The 27,324-nt window shown below is 42.1% G+C and overlaps 1 protein-coding gene and 1 non-coding gene across 3 annotated transcripts; one reads left to right on the top strand and one right to left on the bottom strand.

Moving 5' to 3' along the window:
* Positions 1 to 501: 501 nt before the first annotated feature.
* On the top strand, positions 502 to 26,167 carry C1QTNF3 (C1q and TNF related 3). Of its 2 annotated transcripts, none has more exons than XM_004266017.3 (6): positions 502 to 948; positions 6,698 to 6,809; positions 8,897 to 9,051; positions 14,121 to 14,250; positions 22,034 to 22,133; positions 23,691 to 26,167. In XM_004266017.3, exons 1-6 carry the CDS (start codon positions 646 to 648, stop codon positions 23,848 to 23,850), a joined length of 960 nt encoding a protein of 319 aa, XP_004266065.1. In that variant the 5' UTR covers positions 502 to 645; the 3' UTR covers positions 23,851 to 26,167. The 2 variants fall into 2 exon arrangements, with proteins under 2 accessions (XP_004266065.1, XP_004266066.1); XM_004266018.3 differs by having other exon boundaries at positions 626 to 729.
* On the bottom strand, positions 17,860 to 17,963 carry LOC117200006 (U6 spliceosomal RNA). The gene has a single exon (XR_004481384.1). It is a non-coding gene; the product is annotated as a U6 spliceosomal RNA (small nuclear RNA).
* Positions 26,168 to 27,324: the final 1,157 nt, after the last annotated feature.

Genomic DNA, 27,324 nt, shown 5'->3' on the forward strand with positions numbered 1-27,324 from the left:
TGTTAAACCCAGAGACTCTGCCCCTGAATCCAGCTCAGTGTTCTGGAGTCACCCAACTGCCTTCTGCTGCCAGTGCCAGAGGCAGAAATGAGTACCTTTAAGGGGCGGCTACAGTGGGGAAATATTAGCTGTGCAATGAGAGTGCAGAGCTCTCTTGATGGCCCTGAACACGTTCCCACCGCCATTTCAGACGGAATTGATGCAGTTAAGCCCGAATTTCCTGGCAAGCCCGGGAGGAGGTTTTTCCAAAAGGCATCTTAGACTGCAAAGGCACAGCCTTTCCATGTCTAATAGCAAAAGCAAACCACTGGACACACGCTGCCTGTTTCCAGCTGGTTGTGCATGTTTTCTTCACGCTTTAACAAAAAACGTGCCAAGGTGTGACATTTATGAACCCACCAACTGGGAGCTGTCACACAAATCGTTTTGCCTGTGATGTGGGAAAGTAATGAATGGGGGCCGTTCCGCCCACGGAGGAGCACCGCTCTTCCTCTGGCCTGCAGCCTTATTTATTACATACCGAAGTATAAAACCGCCTGGCCGGCTGCAAGTCTCATCTGCAGCCCTGGCACTTGCCCGAAGAGACCACGGCAGCTGGAGCCCTAGCCGTCTTCTCCAGGAGGCTCTGTGGCTCTGTTGGGAATCATGCTCGGAGGGCAGCTCGTCTGTTGGCACCTGCTGGCTTTGCTTTTCCTCCCTTTTTGCCTGTGTCAAGATGAATACATGGAGGTGAGCGGAAGAGCTAATAAAGTGGTGGCGCGAATAGTGCAAAGCCATCAGCAGACTGGCCGTAGCGGCTCCAAGAGGGAGAAAGTGAGAGAGCGGAGCCATCCTAAAACTGGGACTGTGGATAATAACACTTCTACAGACCTAAAACCCCTGAGACCAGATGAGCTACCGCACCCCGAGGTAGATGACCTAGCCCAGATCACCCCATTCTGGGGCCAGGTACTCGGAATTCTCTTTTAAGGATTACTGTCAAAGCTTAATGAGTTTTGTTGTTTTTGCTCTTTTTCCAGCTATGATTCTTAGGATCGATGCTTTCCAGAAGTTGGCTGAGCTGCTTGTGGGTCTCTCTCTCTGGGTTGCTGTGGGATACTGGGGACGAGGCTGGTCTGTGTTAGAAAATCAGCAGAGGTAGCACTGATGGACTGAGATAAAGAGAGGCCACAGCTGTCCCATCAGAAAGGGGAACAGGGACAGCCAGCCCTGCTCTGCTGTGATTTGGTTTCTTTCTTGCTCTGTTGATGCGGAAAGGAGGAGAGCTGACCTTTGCAGATCTGACCTTTGCAGATAGATCATTAGAGATAATCATCTGCAGATCGTAAGCTGGACTTCGTTAATTCTTCCCAGCAGAGAGAAGCTGCCCTTTGAGTTTTTCACTTGATTTGCGAGTTTACTGTGACATTTCATGCCAGGCTTGGTAATTGGATTTATAGCCCTCTAAGTTGCTAAGTCTCTACGTTCACTCTGTTTAAAAAAGGACCAAAGAGTTAAAACAAAAGCACACTGTGTTTAAAATGCAGACTTGATTCTGTTGTATGAGTTAATGCCTGATAATCACAGAGGACTTGTGTAAGATGCTGAGTATAAGCACAGCATCTAAGGAAACATCTTTAACTCTTTCAGGGTAGTACGGGAGTGAGTTAAGGTTTCAGTGTAGTGAATGGCAAATTGATGAAACTCATTTTAATCGAAAACATTAAGAACAGGAAGAAACAGGTTTTCAAGTATGTCTTTATTATTTTTTTAAATTAAAAAATTTTAATTGTGGTATAATTGACATATAACATTATGTTAGCTTCAAGTGTACAACATAAGGAAGAAGCAGATTTTGATTTGTCTTCTAGGTATCAAGCACGTTGAAATCAGATAAGGGGCAAGGAGAGTTATTCTGAATTATATGATCTTTGTTTTTTTTATTAAACATTTTAAAAAAATTATTTTATTTATTTATTTTTGTCTGCATTGGGTCTTCATTGCTGCGCGTGGGCTTTCTCTAGTTATGGCGAGCAGGGGCTACTCTTTGTTGCAGTGCGCAGGCTTCTCATTGCTGTGGCTTCTCTTGTTGCGGAGTACCGGCTCTAGGCGTGCGGACTCAGTAGTTGTCGCTCTTGGGCTCTAGAGCGCAGGCTCAGTAGTTGTGGCACACAGGCTTAGTTGCTCTGCGACATGTGGGATCTTCCCAGACCAGGGCTCAAACCCGTGTCCCCTGCATTGGCAGGAGGATTCTTAACCACTGCGCCACCAGGGAAGCCCCCTGAATTATATGATCTTTGAACAAATAAGTTTTACTACAAGAATTGACTGCTTCTATGCGTTGAATAGGCCCTGACAAAGTCCATGCAGCTGAAATCTAAACCCCTCTGACCACAGATTGAAAGTTTGCGTTGAGACTGGTAGTGTGATCAGACCAAGATCACAGGCAGAAGCATCTGTAGATCTGCGACAAACCTGGGACTTCTAACTTGACCACAAATGCAGTTGCCCGAACTATTCTGTGGGGCCTGGTCAAGAAAACATTGCTCCTTTGCAGAGCCGTGGAAGAAATGATAACCTCTAAATCCAATTCTGCTTTTTGAAAGCCACTTTTAGAGATTGTTCTTTCATTTGACAGTCTTTTGGCTGAAGAGTGAGTACTACTCATTGTTTTTCTCAGTGGTAAAGATATCTGTGCTTTTGTCCAAGCCTTGATCTGGACAAAATGGGCTCTTTGCTGGATCCTTCCTGGTCATGACATGTGAGCCCCCAGAGGCAGCAGAAGGCAGATGTAGGCTGTCATCGGTCATCAATTCTTGACTGAAATCCAAATTACATTTCTATTCCACCCCACCTTCTAGTGCCTCTAGGCATCTAGCATGTTGAAATCAGATGAGGGGGAAAAGAAGCCACTTTCTAGGTTTTCTTTTTTTTAAGCCAGGGGGCTTTCCAACTCCCTTGGGTTCCTGAAGTATTTCCAAACCAGCCCCCAACAGGAGATAGTGAGGAGATTTAGCCACTGGTATTCTAGAGGGTTCAGTACAGCTCTCTGCCAGTGGATACGGAGACCCACATTGAATTTAGGACTGCTCTGTGCTCCTGCCTCTTGCCTCACTTCCCACACTGCTTCTTTTCTTTTAATCCTCCTTTTCCCTCATTCATCCCTTTACCGATTAACCTGTGTGCTTCTAGTGTGAGTCATGCTTTAGAATGGGGATAAATACACCCAAGCTTCTCTCTCTGAACAATGCTGAAGGGCTCTAGAGGGGATAAATCAACAGGTAATTAAGTACCATGTGATAACAAAGTAATGGCACAAAAGACTATTGGGGGAAAAGGGTCAGAATAGTGGTGGCCGCTGAGTCGGATCTCAAATGATGAGACGAAAGCGTGGGCATCCCCGGAAAAAATAAAATAAACAAACATGCGCCACAGCAAGAGCCTTGAGAGGGGCTTGAGGAGTGGGTGTGGCTGGAGAGCTGGGCTATAGGAGGAAGACATCAGTGATTTTAATGCCACCTGATGGATTCCGTTGGCCGGTGAAGAAGCTTAGACCTTATTTTGCCAGCAAAGGTTTGTTTGTTTTTTTGTGCATAGCAGGGAAGTGAGGTGATCAAGTGTGTGTTCTAGAAAGATGACTCTGGCCATAGCGTTTGTGTGGAGATGTGTAGAGGTGGGCTGAGCAGACCTGCACTCTCTTTTCCTGACATTTTCTTCTCTGTAGCTCTTTATTGTTCACCTTTATCCAGCTCCCCTCTCTTCCTGGACACCTATCTCTCCCTCTTCCACTTCCCTTCACCTTCTTTCTCTTCCCTCTTCCTTAAGTTAAGGAAGGAGCTGTGGACTGTCTTTCCTGAAGTCATTTCCCAATAGTAGAGCTTCATTCTCAGTAGCTGCCCCTAGGCCCCCATCTACAAAATGGATGGAACTTGTCTTAGGGAATTTCTTCCTCCCATGCTGTCCATTTGCATGAACTTTGTGTTCAAATTTGACCTAATTTGGGGAAAGGAGTTGATAAACTTGAGAGGGTAATATAGAGAACTACCTAGAATGTCGTTTTCCCTTACCTGGGAGAAAACTTCTCAATGAACACATCCTGTCCAACTTGTTCTAAGGCTCATGAACATGGTTCCATTTGACTGAACTCTGAAAGACCAAGCCAGAGGGAGGACCATATTGTGAAATGTCACAGGACAGTTCTCAGGAAGGGGCCCACTTAATGACCAGAAGTCTCTCCCTGTTTTGGCGGCAGCGCTATGCTCTCAAAGTGGTTGGGTATGCACCCCATCTCCTGGCGCTAACGCCTCATACCCAGACACTAGATTTCAAAACAACATCTTTCTAAGTCACCATCTGAGGCTTTGGAAAAGACTTCAGTATCCTTGTTTGTATTATAGAGCTGGAAAGAAAATTCATGACCATCTTTACCCTGTCCTCTAATTTAGTGGACAAGAAAAATGATGCCTGGGGGAAAATGACTTCACAAAAGTCACACAGACCTATGACGGGAGTTCTGGCTCCAGTCCACTTCTTTTTCTGACATTCTTAGCATCTCAGTTTTTCAATTCTATTTTTAAACCAATGGTTCCACTTCAGTACTTTCCCTCCCTCCCCACCCTTCTCCTTCCCTAAAATTTCTTATTGGCAGAGCTTAGGATCTCTTGGAACTTAAACAGCTGTATTTCATATTAGCAAAATCATACCAGGAAATTACAGAATACCTACTTCTCAGATTGCATCTTTGGATTAGAAGGTGGGGTGGTGCTGTGGTGTCTGACTTTCCAAGTGTCTGAAATCCCTTGTCTCAGACCAATTGCTTTCACTGATTTTCTTTGCCTCTGCCAGTTTTATAAAAGGTTTTCATAGACTCCCATACCTGTCCGAGGTTGGGTCTGGGGGACAGAAGACTAGACTAGGAGATTGCTCCAAATCCTAGCTACTGAAAACTTGAGATTGAGCTCTGAGCCATTGCAGGCAATTGCTTGGACTACAGATGCTGTTCTGCATTTTTTTCTTAATAGCTATAGGTGGGACCTGTAGGAAAAAGGAATGAGAGTAAGGAAAAAAACCCAAGTTTATTTTTTGGTTTGTTTGTTTTAATTTAATTGTTTAAATAATTTTTATTGGAGTATAGTTGATTTACAATGCTGTGTTCGTTTCTGCTGTACAGCAAAGTGAATCAGTTGTACGTATACATATATCCACTCTTTTTTAGATTCCTTTCCATGGCCATGACAGAGTATTGAGTAGAGTTTCCTGTGCTATAAAAGTCTAGAGGTGCAGCTGTGTGAAGCCTTGATACATTGTTCTGCTTGGATTTCTAATGATAGAGAAAACTTCAATTTTGAATGACTTCTTCCTCCCTCCCTTTCTCCCTTTCTCTCTCTCTTTCTCTCTCTCTCTCTCTCTCTCTCTCTCGTCCTTCCTCTCTCACCCCATCCTTTCCTTTTAAAAAGTGAATCCCTTAGCAACAGTATGCTATTTTCCAAAAACTTTTGAATTATAATTGGTGTCGAGGAAAGTTTCCACGAGTCTTTTGTAAGCCATCATTAAAAGTTGCCAGTTTAAGGGACTTCCCTGGTGGCGCAGTGGTTAAGAATCCACCTGCCAATGCAGGGGGCATGGGTTCGATCCCTGGTCTGGGAAGATGCCACATGCCACGGGAGCAAGTAAGCCCGTGAGCCACAACCACTGAAGCCCGCAGTCCTAGAGCCCGTGCTCCACAAGAGAAGCCATCGCAATAAGAAGCCCATGCACCGCAAGGAAGAGCAGCCCCCGCTCGCCGCAACTAGAGAAAGCCCGTGCACAGCAACGAAGACCAATGCAGCCAAAAGTAAATAAATAAATAAATAATTTTTTAAAAAAAGTTGCCAATTTAGAAGAGACTCCAAATTTTATGAGCAACTCTAACTCTTCTGCCATTCAACTTCTGCCAAATCTCTGGCTCCTTGACAGTAAGCACAAGTTTTTTAGAAATTTATCATTGAATAAAGAAGCGTTGAACTCAGTGTCATATTTGAATACATTTAATATCCATTAAGTACTCATGAAATCTCGGTTCAAATAATGCGTTAATCACTTTAAATTTTCAAGTGGAATATGAAACAGAACAGCATGTTAAAGGTGGAAGTTTAAAAAAAGGGAGTTAAAGTTGTTTCAGGATGTAGATAATTAATAAGAATTTATTGGACTAATGAATACTTTCTTTCCTTTATTTTCTAAGGCAATTTTTGTGTGTTGTGATACAATTCAGAATTTCTAAGAACTCTTTACCCGGTATCATGAATATAGATAGACTTAATAACTATATTTGAGGTTGGTAATTTTTATCATTTGAGGGTCATCTACTCAATCTAGCTACATCTGAGACTACTGGCAGTTGGAAGAGAAAGGGAGCTTTCTCTTCCTGTAGCCGCAGGAACATACCTCCCAGAAACACAGCCCCAATCCTCCACTCCCACTCGCACTTTCCAAAGAGGCTGTTCTTCTAGTGACTCTCCTGTTTCCTTTGCCTTTCTGATCATCACCTCACCTTAGCTACTCCCTGACTCCTTTGCCATTGACATAAGATGACATAAGTCACCCCACACTTTCTTTTCTGATGTTGTCATAGGCTGTTTGGAATTAAGCTTACCTAGGGGCTGTGGCCAGAGGAAGCTCAAAAGTTCTAATTACTCATATGTACGTTGCTCTGAAGCTTCTCTTTGTATTTTTTCAGTCTCCACAAACTGGAGGACTGCCCCCAGACTGCAGCAAGTGTTGTCATGGAGACTACAGCTTTCGAGGCTACCAAGGCCCCCCTGGACCTCCTGGTCTCCCTGGCATTCCAGGTAAGGATGAGAGAGATGCATTGTTTCCAGTCTAATTGCAGACTGTGCCAAAACAGGAGCCAGGGGTGAAGCTCAGTGAGTTGGGATCACTTGTGTGTGATCCAAAGCTTACGCATGGAAAATCCAAAAGAGAGTTGGGTGGGGAACTGGGCTTATTGAGTTAATGAGGTGGAACTGTATAAACTATAGTATTTATTATCCATGCTGCTTGCAGAATCCCATAGGCATTAGGCATGCTGGGGCCCCAGCGTGGGCCAGGAGGCCCTTCCCCAGCGTGGAGTCTGCAACCACTGGAGCTGAACAGGTTTATACTCTTGTTTCAGTGTTTCTGCCACCGTGTGCTCCATACAGCGCACCAGATCTAGGCTTCAGGGGATTTGGGAAGTGAGAGTGGGGAGGAGAGCTTGCTGGTCTGGGTTTTAGTCATCTTCACAGTCTCTTTTACTGAGCTACACATCTTTCTGTCTGATTCTAGGTCTAGCTGAGTTTTTCTTCCCTTAATCCCCAGGCGCTTCCATGCTCAGCTGTCTCTCAGTTGACCTTCATGCCTCTCTTGGACTCATGGGGACATTTTTGGGCTCCAGCACCATATGGTGGCACGAGGCACGCTGTAGAGCTCCACTGGGTCCCTCTAGACCCACTGTTCAGCCATCTCTACTACTGAGTGGCACCCCAGACATGGATCATTTGGGGAACTTGCTAGTCTCCTGGGTCAGCCAAGGAAAGGGCAGCCCAGGTGCCCTCTGTCCCAGGACCTCCAAATCTATCTGGGGGTTTAACTGACTTTCTTGTCTCCAGGTCAATTCCTGGGGATAGAACATTTTCTCAGGGTTTGACAAATGTCTGCTTGCTCTTCTCTGAGTTACTCCATTGATGTTAATATTTAACAAATAAGGTTTAATTTTTCTTAATACTTTGGAGTGGCTTGTCAAATGAAACCAAATTTAGAATAAGAAAGTGCTCTGTTAGATTTTATGATCAGTAGCTTGGAATCTATGTCACTGAACATCAAGGGCAGCAGGCAGCCCGTACAGTGATTACGGGTAGGGGACTTTCAGATCCCTCTAAAATCTTCTTACGTCTAAACTCTTCTGAGGTCACAGGACAGGCTGGCCTTGGCTACGTGCTTCCCATCAGGAACAGTTTTGTCATTAGCACATTAACTTGTAAACCCAGTCAAAGTTCATTAATCTGGAAGAATTGCAAGCTCGGTATGAAACCTGACCAAAGGTGGCACACAAAATAAACAACAAAAGGGCCTGGAATTCAACAAATATAAAAATAAAGGGAGAGGTGTAGAAATTATCTCTTAGCAAAGTAAAGTGAAGAGTTGAAATCATTAACCAAGTCTTGCTTTCAAGATTACTGTTAAAATTTTTTATCAATGATTTTACTTTTCCTCCAGTTATAAAAGTAGTTCGTGTTCTTTGTAGAAAATTTCAAAAATGCAGAAAAGTGTATAGAATGACACAAAAATCATTTGTGCTTCATCCACTTAGAAAAAAATAACCACTGCAAAATATTTTTATGTAATTTGTTCTAGTCTTTTTCCCCTTTGGATAAAACATGTACATATTTTATATTATATACATATATATACACATATACATAGTATCATGCTATCACTATTGATTGATTCATAACCTTTTTCATCTAAAAAGATCATGCTATTAAATATTTTTCTTCAGCATTCTTTTTTTGTGACTATATAACATCATTTACTGGGATGTACCATTTTTTAATTTAGCCCTTTCAGTATAGATGGACATTTAGGTGGTTTCAAATCTTTGCTCTTATTAAGGATGCTTTATAATGTCTCTATGCAATTTTTCATCCAAGTCTTGCTTTATAGGTAAAACAGGCTTTGGAGCCTGGAGCCTTAGGAGTATCTAAGGCTGTTTTCAGTGTCCCATTTAAAAGCGATCCCATCTGATGATGTCACCATGGCTGTGTTTGAGCTTGCTTCAGATGGTCCCCTTTTACAATTAAGTTTGTCATTTTTGAAGAAAGGAGCTGCATTTGTATAAAAATAGATGGTGAGTATGAGTGACTGGGCTTTCTCATGTGATGATGTCTGGTTGTTTAAGGAAACCATGGAAACAATGGCAATAACGGAGCCACTGGCCACGAAGGGGCCAAAGGAGAGAAAGGAGACAAAGGTGATCTGGGGCCACGAGGGGAGCGTGGGCAGCATGGCCCCAAAGGAGAGAAGGGCTACCCGGGGATCCCACCAGAACTGCAGGTAAATCGTCTTGGCGCGTCTCCAGATGACCCTCACTCAGGGTCCAGGGATCAGAAGGCTTAAGTGCTTCTTCATCCTCAGTGTTGAGTAAACCTGTCTCAATTTGTTCATCTCCACCACAGGGTGTTTGCAGAAGACCTATGCTGTCAATATGCTTCGAAATCATTCTTAGGGAGAAATGTACGAAGGGTGAAATTCAACACCCTCATTGGACCAAATTACAAAGCAACCCTGAACATCAGCTAATCTCCATTTTCCAAATGAGGAGACATGTTCAATAACAAGGTTTTTGGCGACTCAAATATGTAAACTTCTAGATGCATAAAATATTATTAAGTAGATATCTGACCATTCCATTTATTTATCAATTTTGTTACATTTGCATATTTAAATTACATATATGGATATTAATATACAAGTAATTCTATCAGATCAGATTTCGTGGCATTAATTTTTATTAAAGGTTTTCTCATCAGTATCTTTATTACTGGAGGCATTTTATTTTGAGTCATGAGACCATATTCATTTCAGCTTAAAGTTTTTTTAATTCATTTATGAGGCTATCATTGGACATTTTATCTCAAGCCCACTACCCATTAATCTGTTCTTTTTTTATATATAAATTTATTTATTTATTTTTGGCTGCCTTGGGTCTTCATTGCTGTGCGTGGGCTTTCTCTAGTTGCAGAGAGCAGGGGCTACTCTTTGCTGTGCTGCGCAGGCTTCTCTTGTTGTGGAGCGCAGGCTCTCGGTGCACGGGCTTCAGTAGTCGTGGCTCTCAAGCTCTAGAGCACAGGCTCAGTAGTTGTGGCGCACGGGCTTTGTTGCTCTGTGGCATGTGGGATCTTCCCGGACCAGGGATTGAAGCCGTGTCCCCTGCACTGGCATGCAGATTCTTAACCACTGAGCCACCAGGAAGTCCCCCATTTATCTGTTCTTTATTTCTCTTTTAAGTGATCTTCAAAATTCTTGTTGTCAGTAACACCTAAAACTTGCAAATGTGAGGTTAGATCACACCAAGAAAATTACTAAGTCTGGGTTATTTATTTATTTATTTGGCTAATATTTTTAAGATGGATTCTTCCAAGGGACTCCTATCAACATTGAAAACTAGCATTTTTTTATTGCTTGTTTCTGGCTGGTATGTGTTCCTGAAACAGTAACTAGTGATTAAAATTAAGTAACCGAGAGAACATACTGATGGAATCAAATTCATATTTTAAGGCAAGACAAGAAAAATTGAAACATAATTTTTTCTCTGCCCATTTTGGCCTCCTCCCTCCCCTCTAGTGTGCATTGTGCATCTGCATTATGTATTAACCAGACCTCCCCAATGGCAGAAATAGCTGCTCCACCATAAAGATCAATTTCTCTTCATTTGACGCCAGACATGTAACTCCTTAGAAGATAACATTACTTACTTACAACCTTATTAATGTTACTAGCTATATTACTTGCATTCTGCCTATTTTATAAGATTATTTTTTCTTTCATTACCAGTGTGTGAGTGAGCTTCCAATAAAAATAATGATGGGGCTTCCCTGGTGGCGCAGTGGTTGAGAGTCCGCCTGCCAATGCAAGGGACACGGGTTCGTGCCCCGGTCTGGGAGGATCCCACATGCCGTGGAGCGGCTGGGCCCGTGAGCCATGGCCACTGAGCCTGCACGTCCGGAGCCTGTGCTCCGCAACGGGAGAGGCCACAACAGTGAGAGGCCCACGTACTGCAAAAAAAAAAAAAAAAAAAAAAAATGATGACTAGGGGACTTGAAACAATTGACCAAATATATAGTCCTGTAAGATCAATGATTGTAATAGTGTAACTCGGGATATGGGAAGAAGCAACAAGAGGGAGCCATTTCCTGGACCGTAACAGACTAGTAAGACAGGTGGTCCACAGGCTTTTGGCTACTGTTAACTGGGTCTGGTCCAGTAATAGCACATGAAGTGTCCCGTCAAGGAAATCCTCGCCTGACCTGGGAATGAGCATTCCTAGTGCAGTGGGACAATTGGTCACAAAATGCCTCCCAAACCTTGGTTGAAATTAAGAACAGAAGGGAGAGGATTGTAAAATAAAGAATGTTGCCCACCATCCAGTTCTATAAGAACCAAGTAATTACCACTGCAGTCACTGACCTACAATACACTGTGAAAGGAATTCAGGGCGGAGATCAGGATGAGGCATCTTATGCTCTGGGAAAACTGACAGCACTGGCCCTCAGACAGTTAGATCTTTTCAGGAGAGAAATTTATGAACCCAGTTTCTTGCATCTTACCATTACTTAGAAAAGCACTGAAACCATTAACTAAGATATCTGTTCCTTGTGAAGAGCAGTAACCTTCTACCAAGACGTGTGCTTGATTGCACGGACCCCTTCACCCAAATCACATATATGCTGGTATCTACCCCTATCCCCACACCTCTTCAGAACGGTCCTCAGAGCTTTCTGAAAGACTGTCCCCTGGGTTATAATCCTCAGGTTGGCTCTAATAAAATTTTTCAATTTCTGTCTTTGATTACTGATTAATATTTTCATGGACAATACTATAACACGAGAAACTTTCAAAGAACTATAAGGTACAGCCACTCTATCTGAAATATCAGTGGGGGAAAGCTTTACCCTTTATTTGGGCACATGTGGTAGTTGTTTGACCTTGGATAAATTCCATCATTTTGGGGGGAATCAAGTTATTTTAAGGGTAAGCTAAGAGATCCTGTGTGTTACTCAACCTGCTTTTTTGGTTTCGTAACGTCTTTTTTTTTTCGTAACTTTTTAATGACTGCTGTTTAATAATTTTAGCAACCTGTGGTCTGTGTGCCAGTATAAATTTACAAAGAAAAGGAGACAGATGCCATCGCCCAGATTATAGGTACCTAATAAGATGGATGGTTCTCAAAGCTAGAAACTAACCCAAATCTGTGAATGGTTATATGCTAGTTAAGGGGCCTTGTAGTAGCCAGTTTAATGGAGAACACCTGGGCAATTATTACATTTGCTCCATCAGCTTTTTAACCCTAAAACCACATTACGGTCATTAGGGAGAACTACCTTCACATGTTTTGAAGGAGGCATTAAAGTGGAGACAAGGGGCTTCCCTGGTGGCGCAGTGGTTGAGAGTCGGCCTGCCGATGCAGGGGACACAGGTTCGTGCCCCGGTCCGGGAAGATCCCACATGCCGCGGAGCGGCTGGGCCCGTGAGCCATGGCCGCTGAGCCTGCGCGTCCGGAGCCTGTGCTCCGCAACGGGAGGGGCCACAACAGTGAGAGGCCCGCGTACCGCAAAAAACAAAAAACAAAAACAAACCAAAAAAAGTGGAGACAAGATTGGTTCTGGGCAGATTGTAATGGAGAGTGACTTCAGCCCCTTCATCCCCATTCCTAAATCTCGTCCTCTGGTGTCACCCCTTCTTCATCCTTCTGTGCCCAGTGCCCTCACACTGTCCTCTGACTGCCCCAATCCTTTCTGTGTTGATTCTCCCAGGCCTGCCTCCCTGTCCACACCCCAAGTCTTCCAGAACTTCAAATTATTTGCTCTCTCCTCTCTCACCCCTCTCCCTTAAAACTTCCATTCATTCAAGATGGATAATCCCAGCAAGTTAAAGAATTTATTGATCTAATTCGCACTCAGTTTCAATGACTCATTTGGACAGGGGACTGGCATTGACTTTCAAATGTGACTCTCCACTGGTGGTACAATTTCCGAGTGTGGGCTATTCCCATACCACCAAGCAATTCTCGGATACCAGCTGGATGTCTTACAATTCAGCTCACTTCTGACACAAGCTCAGTCCTTCGAGACTGCCCCGCCCTTCCCCCACTTTAGGCGCCAATCCAAGTTCAGGTTATCACCTGTGCTTCTGTCTTCCAATGACCCCCCCCCACCTTGGGTTTGATTAATTTACTAAAGCGACTCACAGAAGCACTCAGAGAAACATTTTACTTACTTGCTCACCAATTTATTATAAAAGGATGTAACTGAAGAACAACCAGATGGAAGAGATGCATGGGGCAAGGTGTGGGGAAAGGGGTCTGAGCTTCCACTCCCTATCTAAGAGCGCCACTCTCTCCAAATCTCCATGCGTTCACCAACTGGGAAACTCTCCAAAACTTGTCCTTTGGGTTTTTTTTATTTTTTTTCGCGGTACGCGGGACTCTCACTGCCGCGGCCTCTCCCATCGCGGAGCACAGGCTCAGCGGCTATGGCTCATGGGCCCAGCAGCTCCGCGGCACGTGGGGTTTTCTCGGAACCGGGGCACGAACCTGTGTTCCCTGCATCGGCCGGGGGACTCTCAACCACTGCGCCACCAGGGAAGCCCCGTCCTTTGGGTTTTTATGGAGGCTTCATTACTTAGGCAAGAGTAATTAAATCACTTGCCATTGGTGTCTGATTCTCTGTCCAGCCCCTATCTCTCCTCTGCGGAGGTTTGGGGGCAGGGGCTGGGGCTGGGGGGATGTGGGAGGACTGAGAGTTCAAAGCTCTCTAATCACATGGTTGGCTCCACAGGCAACCAGACCCTCCCGAGGGGTTTTTCCAAAGTTACCTCATTAACATAACAAAAGACACCTTGATTGCCCTCAACACTTAGGAAATTCTGAGGATTTTAGTTCTCTGCCAGAACTGGGGGCGAATACTAAATATATATTTATTATAAATCATAATATCACAGGTGTCTTTTTGGAGAAAATAACACAGAGCAAACAAAGTTAAAAAGTTGGCTGCAGGACTTTTCGGATCCTTTAGTATATGCTAATGGACATTTAATAGCTATATGTAGAAGATTTCATCCAAATTTTCCAGTATTATTTGATAATAGGATTTTAATATCTCAGAAAGCACTTTAAAGTCTAATGTTCATTGAAACACATGCTCAGAACTGTTGATATATACTTTTAATGATGCTTAGCATAAAAATGTTAGAAATCACCATGATTTAATTTTTCTCTATAGATTAATGTTTAAATTATTTCCAATCTTGCTGTTACAAATATTGGTGAAATAAACTTACTTGTATCAAAACCTTATTTCTCTAAGATAAATTGCCTTTTAATTAACCACCAACTCTTTGCTTAGATTGCGTTCATGGCTTCTCTGGCAACTCACTTCAGCAATCAGAACAGTGGGATTATCTTCAGCAGTGTCGAAACCAACATCGGAAATTTCTTCGATGTCATGACCGGCAGATTTGGGGCCCCAGTATCAGGTGAGAGGTAAAAATAAATGACTGGATTAATCAATTAAGCAACCAAGAGAAAGAAGGAAGGAAGTGGGGGAGGGAGGGAGGGAGGGAGGGAAGGAAGGGGGAGGGAACAAAGAAAGACCCTAAGGGAATTAAGAGTTCTTTGTGATTCTGGTTAAAACATATATATATATATATATGAAAAGACAGAGACATTTTTAAAAATGATGATGACTGTGGGCTACTTAGATTATTAACTCATTCAAACTAACCAAATAAAGCTTAAGGGCATAGTTACCTCTGCCTTGAAAAGCCCTTATTCTCACAGTTGAAATGTGTCATAACTGAGTTCATCCCCTCTCCTTTGCCACCACCCCAAGGAAGGTCGTATCCTTTTTTAAAAACATTAAAAAAATTTTTTTTGAGTACTTCTGTATTCATTTCCTATTGCTGCTGTAACAAATTACTACAAACTAGGCTTAAAACAACACAAAATTATTCTGTAACAATTCTGGAGGTCAGTACTTCAAAATCAGTCTCACCGGGCTAAAGTCCAGGTATGGGCAGTGCTGTTTCCTCTGGAGAGCTCTAGGGCCTTGCCTCTTCCAACTTTTAGAGGCTGTCACCATTCCCTGCCTATTGGCCACATCACCTCAATCTCTGCTTCCACTGTCACATCACTTTGTCTTCTCAGATTCTGACCTCCTTGGTCTTTTATAGGGACAGAGTGATTACCCTGGGCCCACCTGGATAATCCAGGATAATCTCCCCATCTCAAAACCTTGAATTTAATCACCCTTGCAAAATCTCTTTTGCCATATATGGTAACAGTCACGGATCTTGGGGATTTTAGGACATGAGCATACATGGGGGCCATTATTCAGTCCCCAACCACTTTCTTACTTTCTAGTTCACAAGCTGCTTCAAACTCATATTGCATTTTCCCCTGTCCTAGCTCTGGAAATACCCATTTTCCCAAGGAGTCTTGGGAGACTAGTATTTAGAAACCAAAACTTGGGTGCTAAATGTACTCATCGCTATTAGCAGGTCACTGCTTCTGGGTCCTGTCAATGGACAGAGTTAGGAAATACACATGTATACTAATCATGCATGCATACATATCTGTATTTATTTTCCTACTATCTATCTATCTATCTATCTATCTATCTATCTATGTTGTGTGTTAAAAAACAAACGAAAAAACATGAGTTCATTCTGATACATCTGACTCAAATCCAGCACCACTGAGTTCATCCTAGCATCCTCTTTATTTATTTGTAACTTCTTTCTTTGACAATGTGAACCCTGGCTCTCTTAATCTATAATATATTTACTTATTTGTTGAACCTTAGTATACAAAGAAAGTAGTTAAAAAATTGCAAACCCGTGTGCCATGAGAAACAAAGTTACCAACTAGGTGTAATGTTTGTGTCCAATTTTTTTATTTTTACCGTCCAGTCAAAACACTGTCTTTAAAAGCCCTTAGATCATCTTTTTCCCCCATGCCCTTCAGTTCTGTTACTTCATTCATTTGTAATACAGTTAGATTCATTTGTCATAATCTCATCTTGAGTTTCTCATATTCTAGTTGAGTTTTTAAAACTCTGCAAGGAGCAAAATTTACTCTTTGTGGTGTACAGCTGCTCTATGGGTTTTGACGAGTGCATAGAGATATATCTCCACCACCATAGTATCAAATGGAACAGTTCTTTCATCCCCCAAATTCCCTTGTGCTATCCCTTGGTAGTCAACCCCTGTGTACTCCAACCCCTGACAATGACTAATCAGTTTTCCAACCTTAGAATTCCAAAATGTCATATAAATGGAATTGTACAATATATACAATATGTCTCTTAGCAAAATTCATTTAACGTTTACACATGTCTATGTATGAATCAATAGTGTTTTCCTTTTTCTGGTTATGTAGTATTCCGTTGAATGGATGTATCAGTTTGTTTATCCGCTCATGAGTTAAAAGACATTTAGACTATTGGTGAATTGACCCTTTGTCATTATATAATGTTTCTCTTTATCCTTGATAATATTTCTGAAGTCTCCTATGTTTAGTATATTATAGCTTCCCCAGCTTTCTTTTGGATAGTGTTTTCTATCTATCTATCTATATATCTCAAATATTACAAATATTACAAATAAGCCAATCAATGAGCTTATTATGTCTCTTTTTCTTAATTTTTAACTTTTGGTGGTTGAATCATTTATACACTGTCAAGGTATAAAACAATTACATTTTAGTTTGTCAACATTACCCCTCCTATGATTTGGACTTACCTTGCAGTTAAATATATTCAATGTTCACCACTAGTCATGTTGCCAAAGTCTCCCAGATATCTCTTTATTAGCTAAACTTTATCCTTCAATTTTCTCAAGAAAGCTTATGCCATCAGTATTCCCTGAGACTTTACATGCTCTAAACTGTTATAACCTTGGCTGCAAATAAAAACCTTGGCTTACTTTTTTTTTTTTTTGGTCCTGTTTTCTGGCATTTGGTCTGGAGAACTCTGACATAAGTCTGAGTTTTTTCGTCTTATAAGTGGCAATCTTTCTGCTTGACTTCCCAAAGAATTCTTTCTCTATCTTCAAAGTCCAGTGAATTTTCTAGAAGAAGTGTTAATCATTCTGGGTCAAATTTTCCTGCTGTGTCCTTTCAATATGTGTGTGTAAGCCTTCTTTTTGTCTGGGAAATCGTCTTTCAATTATATTTTAAAACATAAATAAAGTTTTTTCTTCTCGTTGTACTAAGGTGAGGTGGCATTGGGAGCAGTCTGACTTGTGTTAGGAAATTAGGCAAACGGGATATATTGTCTATAGAATATTTAAAAACTGTAATAAAGCCAATGAAAGTTAGCTAGATTTTTTTTATTAGCATCATAGACCAGCAGTTCTAAACATGTCAGAGATAAAATACTCCTCCCCTGTGGGGTGGACCGCTCGCAAGCATCCCCCTGACTCCCTCCCCCTGCACCTTAGTACACCACTGGTTAACTTTTTTAAGAACTCCAAGTATACTTTATTTGTTTTGTTTTTAACTTTCCTTAGTCTGTCTTCTGTATGTATTATTTTCTCTAATCTTTTGGTGCTCTTTACTTCCATTTCATGTTGTTTGCTTTTTCCATTTCTATCCTGCATATGCTTAAAATTGCATCTTCTAGGGGTTAATTATCCTTTTTGCTTCTTCCAATTTCTTCCGTCTTGTTTCTGTGATCCTTTTTTTTTTTATGTTTTCTGTGTTTTACATTAGTCATGATGTCCTGGCTTTCAGTTCCTCCTCTTGTCTGGTCATTTCTACCACGGATTTCTGCATCCTGTTTTACAATGTTCTTTCATAGAGGGATTTGCTTCATTAATATATTTCAAACCCATGATGGAATCTTTGCTTACATTTTTCATCTACCACATGATAAAATTTCTTCTTGGTGAGTAATTTTTGTTCTTTTCTACTTTCTAAAATTAACCGATGGTTGAAGAATTTTCCTAGATCAGCTCTATGCAGTAGTTTCTTGGGGAAGGGGAGGGACCCCAGCACACTTCCAGGCTTGGTGGCTTGGTGGTTCCTACCTTGCTGCCAGGGGACTCCCCATTTCTTTGTTTTCTTTCTTCCTTTTCTTTTTTTTTTTAAATATGGAATGCTTCACAAATTTGCATGTCATCCTCGCACACGGGCCATGCTGATCTCTGTATCGTTACAATTTTAGTATATGTGCTGCCGAAGCCAGCACTCTACACTTCTTTTTTGACTGCCCCGCAGGGCTTGCCAGATCTTACTTCCCCTACCAGGGATCGAACCTGCGCTCCTGCAGTGGAAGCACAGAGTCCTAACCACTGCACCGCCAGGGAAGCCCCGCCACTTCCTTTAACTACAGCCGCTCTGTGTGGCCACACTTCTCTGTCTCCCCAGAATGCACTGGGTCTAGGAAAACTTCTAAAACCAGCCTTGCACTGGCCGGTTCCTTCGCCTTTAGGAGACTTATATTTGCTGGTAAATTCTGAGATCCGCCACCGCAGGATGGCTTTCCACACTTTCTGTACTTTATCTAGCAACCTTCTCCCCAAACATAACTTTTGCTTTATCTCAGCCCTGCTCACAGGAGCTTCTTTTCAGCATCTATATTTCAGAGTGGCCCTTCTGCATCAGGGAGTGAATTTTTCTGGGCACTGTTTGAGATCTGCTGCCACTTGGCTTCCTCAAAACTCCTTGCCCTCCATGTTGACTCCCCGTGACTCTGCCTGCTGTCAGTGACATGTGACAGCACTTAACTGATATGTTAAGTTTATTGATTTTTTTTTCAGTCTCCTAGTTTTGCAGAGAATGGATACTTTTTTGGTGTTTGTTGTCAATTTTCCTTGTCTCTGTATATGGTATTGAGAAGGAAAAAAAAGAAAATTCGGGTGGGTGCAGTGGCCATGTTAGATTTGTCACAAATGCTTTCTTTTTTTCAAATTTATTCGTTGTGTTGGGTCTTCGTTGCTGCGTGTGGGCTTTCTCTAGTTGCGGCGAGTGGGGGCTACTCTTCATTGCAGTGCACGGGCTTCTCATTGCGGTGGCTTCTCTTTGCTGCAGATCACGGGCTCTAGGTGTGCAGGTTTCAGTGGCTGTGGCACGTGGGCTCAGTAGTTGTGGCTTGTGGGCTCTAGAGCGCAGGCTCAGTAGTTGTGGCACATGGGCTTAGCTGCTCCGCGTCATGTGGGATCTTCCCAGACCAGGGCTCAAATCCGTGTCCCCTGCATTGGCAGGCAGATTCTTAACCACTGTGCCACCAGGGAAGTCCTGTCACAAATGCTTTTAATGTGTGCCTTGATTTATTTTTCTACCCAGCTGAAGTCAGAAATGAACTGACATACGAAGTGATAGAAGCAATCTTTCATCATGCTTCAATCAGCTTTAAATCTTCTTATGTGATTTTCTGCTCTGAAGGCTTATGTTATAATTTTCCTATAACTATTTTGTTAAACACTGTCTGTGCCACAAATTACATAGGTGTGTAGATATGCCCAATGAATGCTTCCATTGCTTTCAATGGCTTTATAATTGAAGCTCAAGGATTTAGTTGTTTTTTAGAATTCTCTTGAGCTGGACATAATTCAGACAATAACAACCATCATTTGACTCCCACTTTACTGTTTAAACCTCATCCAATAGATTATAAAATGACCTTTTCATACTTCTTAACTCTGAGAGTGATGGGACAGAGAAGGCTGAATTTTACAATTATGCAGCACAAAGACCTGAAAAACAGAGTTCAAATGTATCACCTCTGGTTTTAGTACCTTCCCTTGCAGAGCAAAGCCATGTGTGGATATAATATAGATTCACTTTTGAATTATATTTCCAACTCTATAGTCATTTCAGTTATTCACCATTTGGTTTCTTAGTCTTTCTAAAATGCTTCTGCATCTATTTTTTATAATAGTCATCATTTTTTTCCAGGAAAAGTAATATCTTTTTCTGTCATTTTGTTATTATTATTATTCTATTTTATTTTTGGCTGCATTGGGTCTTCATTGCTGTACACAGGCTTTCTCTAGTTGCGGCACGTGGGCTTCTCATTGTGGTGGCTACTCTTCTTGCGGACCACGGGCTCTAGGCGGGCAGGCTTCAGTAGTTGTGGCTTAGTTGCTCTGTGGCATGTGGGATCTTCCCGGACCAGGGCTCGAACCTGTGTCCCCTGCATTAGCAGGTTGATTCTTCACCACTGCGCCACCAGGGAAGTCCCTTTTTCTGTCATTTTGATTCCCACTTTATCTTCTTGAGGCATTGGAAATTGTTGTGTGTGCATGTAATAAGAAGTTTGGTAAAATGTGAAAAACTGCACACATATAAATTACTTTCTTTGAGTCTCTAATTTCTATCTGCCTTTACTTTTCATCTGTGGACCAATCTTTAGGCATATGAATGAACATGACTTATTTTTATATCGTATATTTTATTCTCAGCACATTGAATATGCAAGCCTGGCATTAAATTAAGCATAATCATAGATCTTTTTTTTTTTTTTTTTTTTTTGCGGTACGCGGGCCTCTCACTGCTGTGGCCTCTCCCGTTGAGGAGCACAGGCTCCGGACACGCAAGCTCAGCGGCCATGGCTCACGGGCCCAGCCGCTCCGCGGCATGTGGGATCTTCCCGGACCGGGGCACGAACCCGTGTCCCCTGCATCGGCAGGCGGACTCTCAGCTACTGCGCCACCAGGGAAGCCCAATCATACATCTTTATTTGGTTCAACTTGACTCCGAGGCAGATGGATCAACATGGTAGCCTTAGAGCTTCTATTTTATTTGATTGCACCTTTGGAAAACAGCATAGAACTATGTGGTGCTTTTTTTTTTTTTTTAGATGTTTCTGGGTTTTTCTTTTACAAAGTCTACTGTGGTCTGACTGTGTCCCCCTAAAACTCACATGTTGAAAGCCTGATGCCCAAGGTGATGGAATTAGGTGATTAGATCACATGAACTCCCATGAATGGGATTAGTGCCCTCATAGAAGTCCCACAGAACTCCCTAGCCCATTCTGCCATGTGAGGACACAACCAGAAGTCTGTGACCTGGAAGAGGACCCTCACCGGGTCTTGGAATTCCAGTCTCCAGAGCTGTGAGAAATAAATTTTTGTTATTTATGAGCTACTCAGTCTGTTGTATTTTGTTATAGCAGCTCAAATGGATTAAGACAAGGCCATTAGTTTAAAAATGTAGCATGGAAATCAATAAGAGGTTGATGATTTATATTCATTCATCTTTCCCAAATGCACTCTCAAAACCAAGATCGTTTAGAGTTAGGAAGATTTTCCTTTTCGCTCATCTCTCTACTGTTGGATTCTTCTTAATCTTTCAGTGAAGGTATTTTCTACACTGGCATTTAAAGTGTATCAGGTATATTAAGTTACTTTCAATTAGGAGCCCTAGACTTAAAAGAAAACTAACATATTTTAAAATATGTTGGTGTTATTTTAATGAAAAGGATTCATATTTTTAGTAGCAAGGTCATGCTGCTGAGTCGAAGTTGAATCTTTTTATTGTACATAATTTCACCTACTTACAATGAATAACATGAGAAATTGCTGGAGCTGTTAGAACTGATGAACATTTCACTGTGCTACAGTACTTTCTTATCTTTGGCTAATGACAATGTTGCACTTGGGTCTTTTTTTTTTTTTTTTTTTTTTTTTTTTTTGCGGTACGTGGACCTCTCACTGTTGTGGCCTCTCCCGCCGTGGAGCACAGGCTCCGGACGTGCAGGCCCAGCGGCCACGGCCCACGGGCCCAGCCGCTCCGCGGCACGCGGGATTCTCCCGGACTGGGGCACGAACCCGCGTCCCCCCCATCGGCAGGCGGACCCCCAACCACTGCGCCACCAGGGAAGCTGTTGGGTCATTTTGTTAGGCCACAGAAGACCACGGGTGCCTCCATGCAGGCCTCTCTACTTTGTCCATATGTGTCCTGAGGAAGGTGTGAATGATGGTTAATCTAAACCTAGGGATGGGTTTACATACTTTGCGCTTTGTTAGGGGCAAGGAGAGGCCATGAGATACAGCCAAATCCTGCCTTTAAAGACTTTGTATTCTTGCTAGGGAAGCATGGTCTACGCACTGAGAAAGTCTCAATAATATGTAAAGCAGTTTGAAGGTGAGAGCAGGTAAAGGGACACTCATAGAAATAAAGGCCAAGAAGAACCTACATACCACGTAGAATAGCAACAAAAGAAGTGTGACGTCATGTGACATATCTCCCCGCTATCTCCCAGTCCTCAATGTACAATAGTTAATATAAATGTGGATAAATATCGGCCTCTTTCAGGTGTGTATTTCTTCACCTTCAGCATGATGAAGCATGAGGACGTTGAGGAAGTGTATGTGTACCTCATGCACAATGGCAACACGGTCTTCAGCATGTACAGGTGAGTGGCCTTTTCTATCATAGGTATCCATGCTGCCATTGTTCGCTCAAAGGATGGCCAATGCCAGCGGGTACATAGGAATCAGCAGAGACTGGCATAAACCTTGTTGTCGTTGAGACCTCCCATGTACAATATATGGCCAGGTTATCTTTACTGTTTGGGAAGCAGTGAATCTGATAAACTTGATCATAAGCAGGTTGATAAGAGGTCTTGAACTAATTACTAGCAACACTCCCCATAACTAGTCATTTGTATTCTTTTCTCAACTCATTCTTTCTTTCCTTCCCTCTCAGCCTTTTCTTCTCCTTTCCTACTCTCCGCCCCCTTTGCCTAGAGTTTAGCCCTTTTGATGGCCTTCTCTATCATCCCTGGAGCTGGCGGTTCAAGGGTTGCGAGTTGGTTTCCTTCTTTAGGCAGTGTTGTGGCTCTGATGTTTACCTTAGCAACCTGGCCCTTAGGCACCTTGGAAAGAAGTTCATTTAAAAAAGAAATATTGCAATTTGCTCTGATATAAGCTTAAGATGTAGGGAAGAGAGGTCAACACCTTTCCCATAATTAAATAAATGGGTATTGTGAAACTCTGTGAAAAACTTCGTGGTTGTTATCTTTTCTCCGTTATTTTTGATGACTTGTGGGGATTGCCATATTTTTTTCTTTTGGACCCTGGCCTCTAGTAAGAGGCTTTGAAAAGCCAAAAGAGAAAAAGATGAGTTAGGTAGGTGAAATGCTGCAACAAAGAGATCCAGAATATTGTGGCTCGAACACACTAGAACTCAATTTTTCTTGCCTGGTTTCAGGTTGGGGAAGGATGGGGTGGAAAGGGTGGAGGAGGGAATTGTGTGGAGTTTGGAAGGAGGGTTGCTCCACCAGGTTTTTGAGGGATGTGGGCTGGTGAAAGCATTTCTGCCATCTATAAAACTGACTCCCAAATTCTCACATCATTGTCATTGCCACAGTCAGAAGGAGAAAAGAACAACAAGCTTGTGGACACTTTTATGCATCAGGCGTTCTATTCCAAGTCATCACGTTTTCCTAAATGTTTTGCTCTAGCATGACAGGGATCTCCAACTTTCAAGCCCATGATATCTGTTTCCTCACCCCTCTCTGCCTGACCGTGAGCCGATGAAACATGTTTTAGTTTGCGTTATGGCAGCACCCTTCTTTAGAACCAAATTCTAAATTAGTTAAGGTGGACTGAACTGCTATAACATTGGTCCAAGGGCTTGAACATGATAGAAATTCCTTGTCTTCTCATGGCACAGTCTTCAAACACTCGGGCTTCAACAGATGGCTTCCAAGGTCACGCTGGTCATTGTCATTAGCATTCCACACAGTCATAATGAGGAAGGAGCAGGGGGGCTGTTTGTGAGAGCTGTATTGGTGAATCCTATATATAAGTGGCACATGTCATTTCTGTTCACATGGCATTTAGAGAATTTAATCCCAGGACTATACGTAATTGTATGAGACTCCGGAACAGAAGGGAGGACGGATTTTGGTAAAGAGCTGGCTGTTTACTGCAAAGACTAAGTAGTTGGTGCCTTTTTTTCTTTCTAGTTATGAAACAAAGGGGAAATCAGATACATCCAGCAACCATGCAGTGCTGAAACTGGCCAAAGGGGATGAGGTTTGGCTGAGAATGGGCAATGGCGCTCTTCACGGGGACCACCAGCGCTTCTCCACCTTTGCAGGCTTCCTGCTCTTTGAAACTAAGTAAAAGTATGAATAGACCAGCTCCACTTTTGGGAAGACTTACAGCTGAGCTGGTATTGTCATGATGAGGGACTTTAGATTTGATGGTTCTACATGTTGTATTAAAAAAATGTTTTTATTGGTTACATTGCTAATCATACTACAGGTACATCAGTAATGTGGGATGACTCAGGAGCTCAGAAGAAGAAACCACAAAACAGTCTTCCCAAGTGACCTTGACTAATATACCCAGCAACCTTTATCACTCTTTCCTAGGCACCTAAAAGAGAGTTCCCTTCTTGATACAGGTTGGAAATAATTGTTCCCATCAGAGAAGTCATTTGCAAAGAGTATTGGCGGCTCTAATAGCAACATTCAGGAACCCCTGAGGGTCTGGGTTCCTCATTCTTTTATTTATTATTATTTTTTTTTGGTACGCGGGCCTCTCACTGTTGTGGTCTCTCCCATTGCGGAGCACAGGCTCCGGACGCGCAGGCTCAGCGGCCATGACTCACGGGCCCAGCCACTCCGCGGCATGTGGGATCTTCCCGGACCGGGGCACGAACCCGTGTCCCCTGCATCGGCAGGCGGACTCTCAACCACTGCGCCACCAGGGAAGCCCTGGGTTCCTCATTCTTTACAACGTTTCAGAGAACAGGATGCAGTGATTATGATGGGGCCAAGGAAAGAATAGGGGGCACTTGCCTGGATCAAGGTACCAGAAATATTTGTAAAGTCTAGACTGGGAAGTAACACTTTGATCCAGTGGGTCAATATTCATGGATAAAGTATAGATATTTTTTAGTAATTCCAGATAGCTTTAAGATAGCAGAAGTATTCACAATTCTCAAAAATAATTGACGGCTCCTTTTTTTATAAGGATAATGCTATAATTAAATCTTGACTTCTAATGGCTTATATTTTTGGAAATAGAATTTTCCTGTGATCCAGAATTGGGCTTACCAGATCTGGATTATCAGATTGACTCTTTTGCTTTGCATCTCTTACATTACAGCAGAGCTTTGTTGACTTTGGCCTGCAGTGAGTGTAGGTCCATACAGTACGGATATAATCACCCACTTTTCTATCAGCTTAGAAATTACCCTAGTATACTATCCACACACTGACATGGCATGTTTAAGGAGCTGTAAACCCAAACATATACAGCCAAACTAAGTATACAAAATATAAGGGTATTTCACTTAGGAGACATATAATAAAATTGCTTAATCTTTTTAAAAAGTAAAAAATTATATGGGAATTGCCTGGTGGCCCAGTGGTTAGGACTCGGTGCTTTCACTGCCACGGCCCGGATTCAATCCCTTGGTCACGGAACTAAGATCCCGCAAGCTGCGTAGCGCAGCCAAAAAATAAAAAAATCTGTATATTTAAAAAAAATTATGTGACTTCTTTGATTACCATATTTAATCAATATTCACAGAGCAGCTGTGCCACTTGACTTTTGCCTATACCTCCCCAAAAATCAATTCTCAAAGGATTAAGTTTGCCACCAAAAAGATACTCATGAGAATGTGCCGTAAGTTCTGATGACAGTACCCCAAATTGGTTTACTTTAAGCAAAGAATCATTGGAATATGCGTTTACCTTGACGTTGAATCATATTTAAAATGCACTACAGAGATGTCCATCTAAAAAATATTCCATAATGAATTCCCTTAGAAGTAATGAGCCCTTAATTTCTGTTACAGTTTGAATTTCCACAAAGGCTTTTGAACTATGTGTTTACTTGTACCTTGTATTGATTACCCCCTATAGCTAGAAGCAGAGATAATGAATTAGAGCTGCCCTTTTAGCTAATAATGTGTTCCACATTCATGCCAGTCTTTGACCCTTTCCTTTTGATCTACAAATATTTTGAAACTCTTCCTGAATCCATATACAATGCTATTTTAAAGTGAATGGATGTTAGCTATAATGTGCTTGACTGGTAATGTTTTTGTGGTTTTGTGTCTATTCTCCCTCCCCCACCCCACCTCGGTATAGGGTCATGGGGTTGAAGTTTACTCTTACCAAATGTCATAACTTTCCTAGAAGTGCATTGCCAATAGATAACTGAATATTGCATGTTGCCCAAAAGGACTTCATATCTAAAGAGCATGCATTACTAATAAAGTGACTTAGAGTAAGATATTGGCCTGGCTTTAGATAAAACTGAAGCAAGAAAACTGTAATAAGCATTATATGGAAATAAACCCACTTTTGTGAAATGTTTCTAGAATGTTTTTAATAAAGTTGAATAGTCATACAATTATAAGTCACTATGGTTTGTTAACACAAAGTTAAAATATTTTCATGCAGATGATGTAAACAGCCATACAATCGATGGTCACTGTCTACAAAAGAACAGGGTCACCGTCTACAGAAAACTCTACTTTTCAGTTATTCTATTGTTCTAACTTCAACCCTCTGGGTCTTTAAGACTCCGATGTTTAGAGGGTCCTGTGATGAAATCAGTATCCCTGAGGGGAAGGGACCTTCATCACACACTTGAAGTCTTTCTGTGTTGATGCCTAAATTCCAGTTTTCACCTTGGTAGAGACACCCAAGATCTGGTTGCAGGCAGGTAGAAAGCACTTTGGGCTGGCAAATAAGTCCCAAGTGTGAAGAAGAGTGGATAGTAAGGATAGTGGGAGAAGGCCAAGGTAATTATCATAGATTCATAATTTCACCAACGACCAGAGTTATATCTGGAAGACTGATTTTACGAGTCTTCCTAAAACTGAGGCTCTGAAAAGGAGATAGTAGGTAGGTGTCATGGGAAATTTAAATGTATCATCTAAGCAACCAACTTTAAAATTCTAAACCCCCAATGAAGGCAAACTCTACAAATGAAACACATGGGTGTATGCCTGCTGCAGAAATGCAGTACAGGGTAGAATCGCTTCGCATAATGATTAGGTTGGGTGATTTTCCAGTGTAGAAAAGGCTACGTTTGAACCTTGGACAACGAATAACTTATACTGAAGGAATTTTATTGAGCATATTGTGAGTAAAAGCCGAAGTCAATAATATTCAAACAGAGGATAGAATGATCAAATGTAAACTACAAAGGGCCTGGCTGGAATTGATAAACATCTACCCTGTGCAAAGGTACTGTGGTATTCCAGGAGTGACTCAGCATTTAAAGTACAAGTCTTACCTTCCATGAGTTTTCCACTCAGTGAAGGAAGATAAGTAAAAAGGGGAAAGTGCATGGATGTGTGGATGAAGAATATCAGAATATCACTTGCCACATCAGTAAACAAAGGGTATTGCAGCCATCAGGCCATCAGCTACTGCAGCTGTGAGCTGTGAGGGGACTCGGGATGGAGAAAAACAGGATCCTGGCCACAGATAGCTAAGGTGCACATCAAAGGCACCTGTCACCTGTAGATGCCCAGGTGTTACGGGACTTTCCCCCAGTCTTCTAGGAAGGGAGGATGGGAACTCAGCCCTATTAGAAACTAGAAACCAGATACCAGACCAGAATTCGAGTTCT

This window comes from Orcinus orca, chromosome 3 (genome assembly GCF_937001465.1).
Source record: "Orcinus orca chromosome 3, mOrcOrc1.1, whole genome shotgun sequence".
NCBI lineage: Eukaryota > Metazoa > Chordata > Mammalia > Artiodactyla > Delphinidae > Orcinus > Orcinus orca.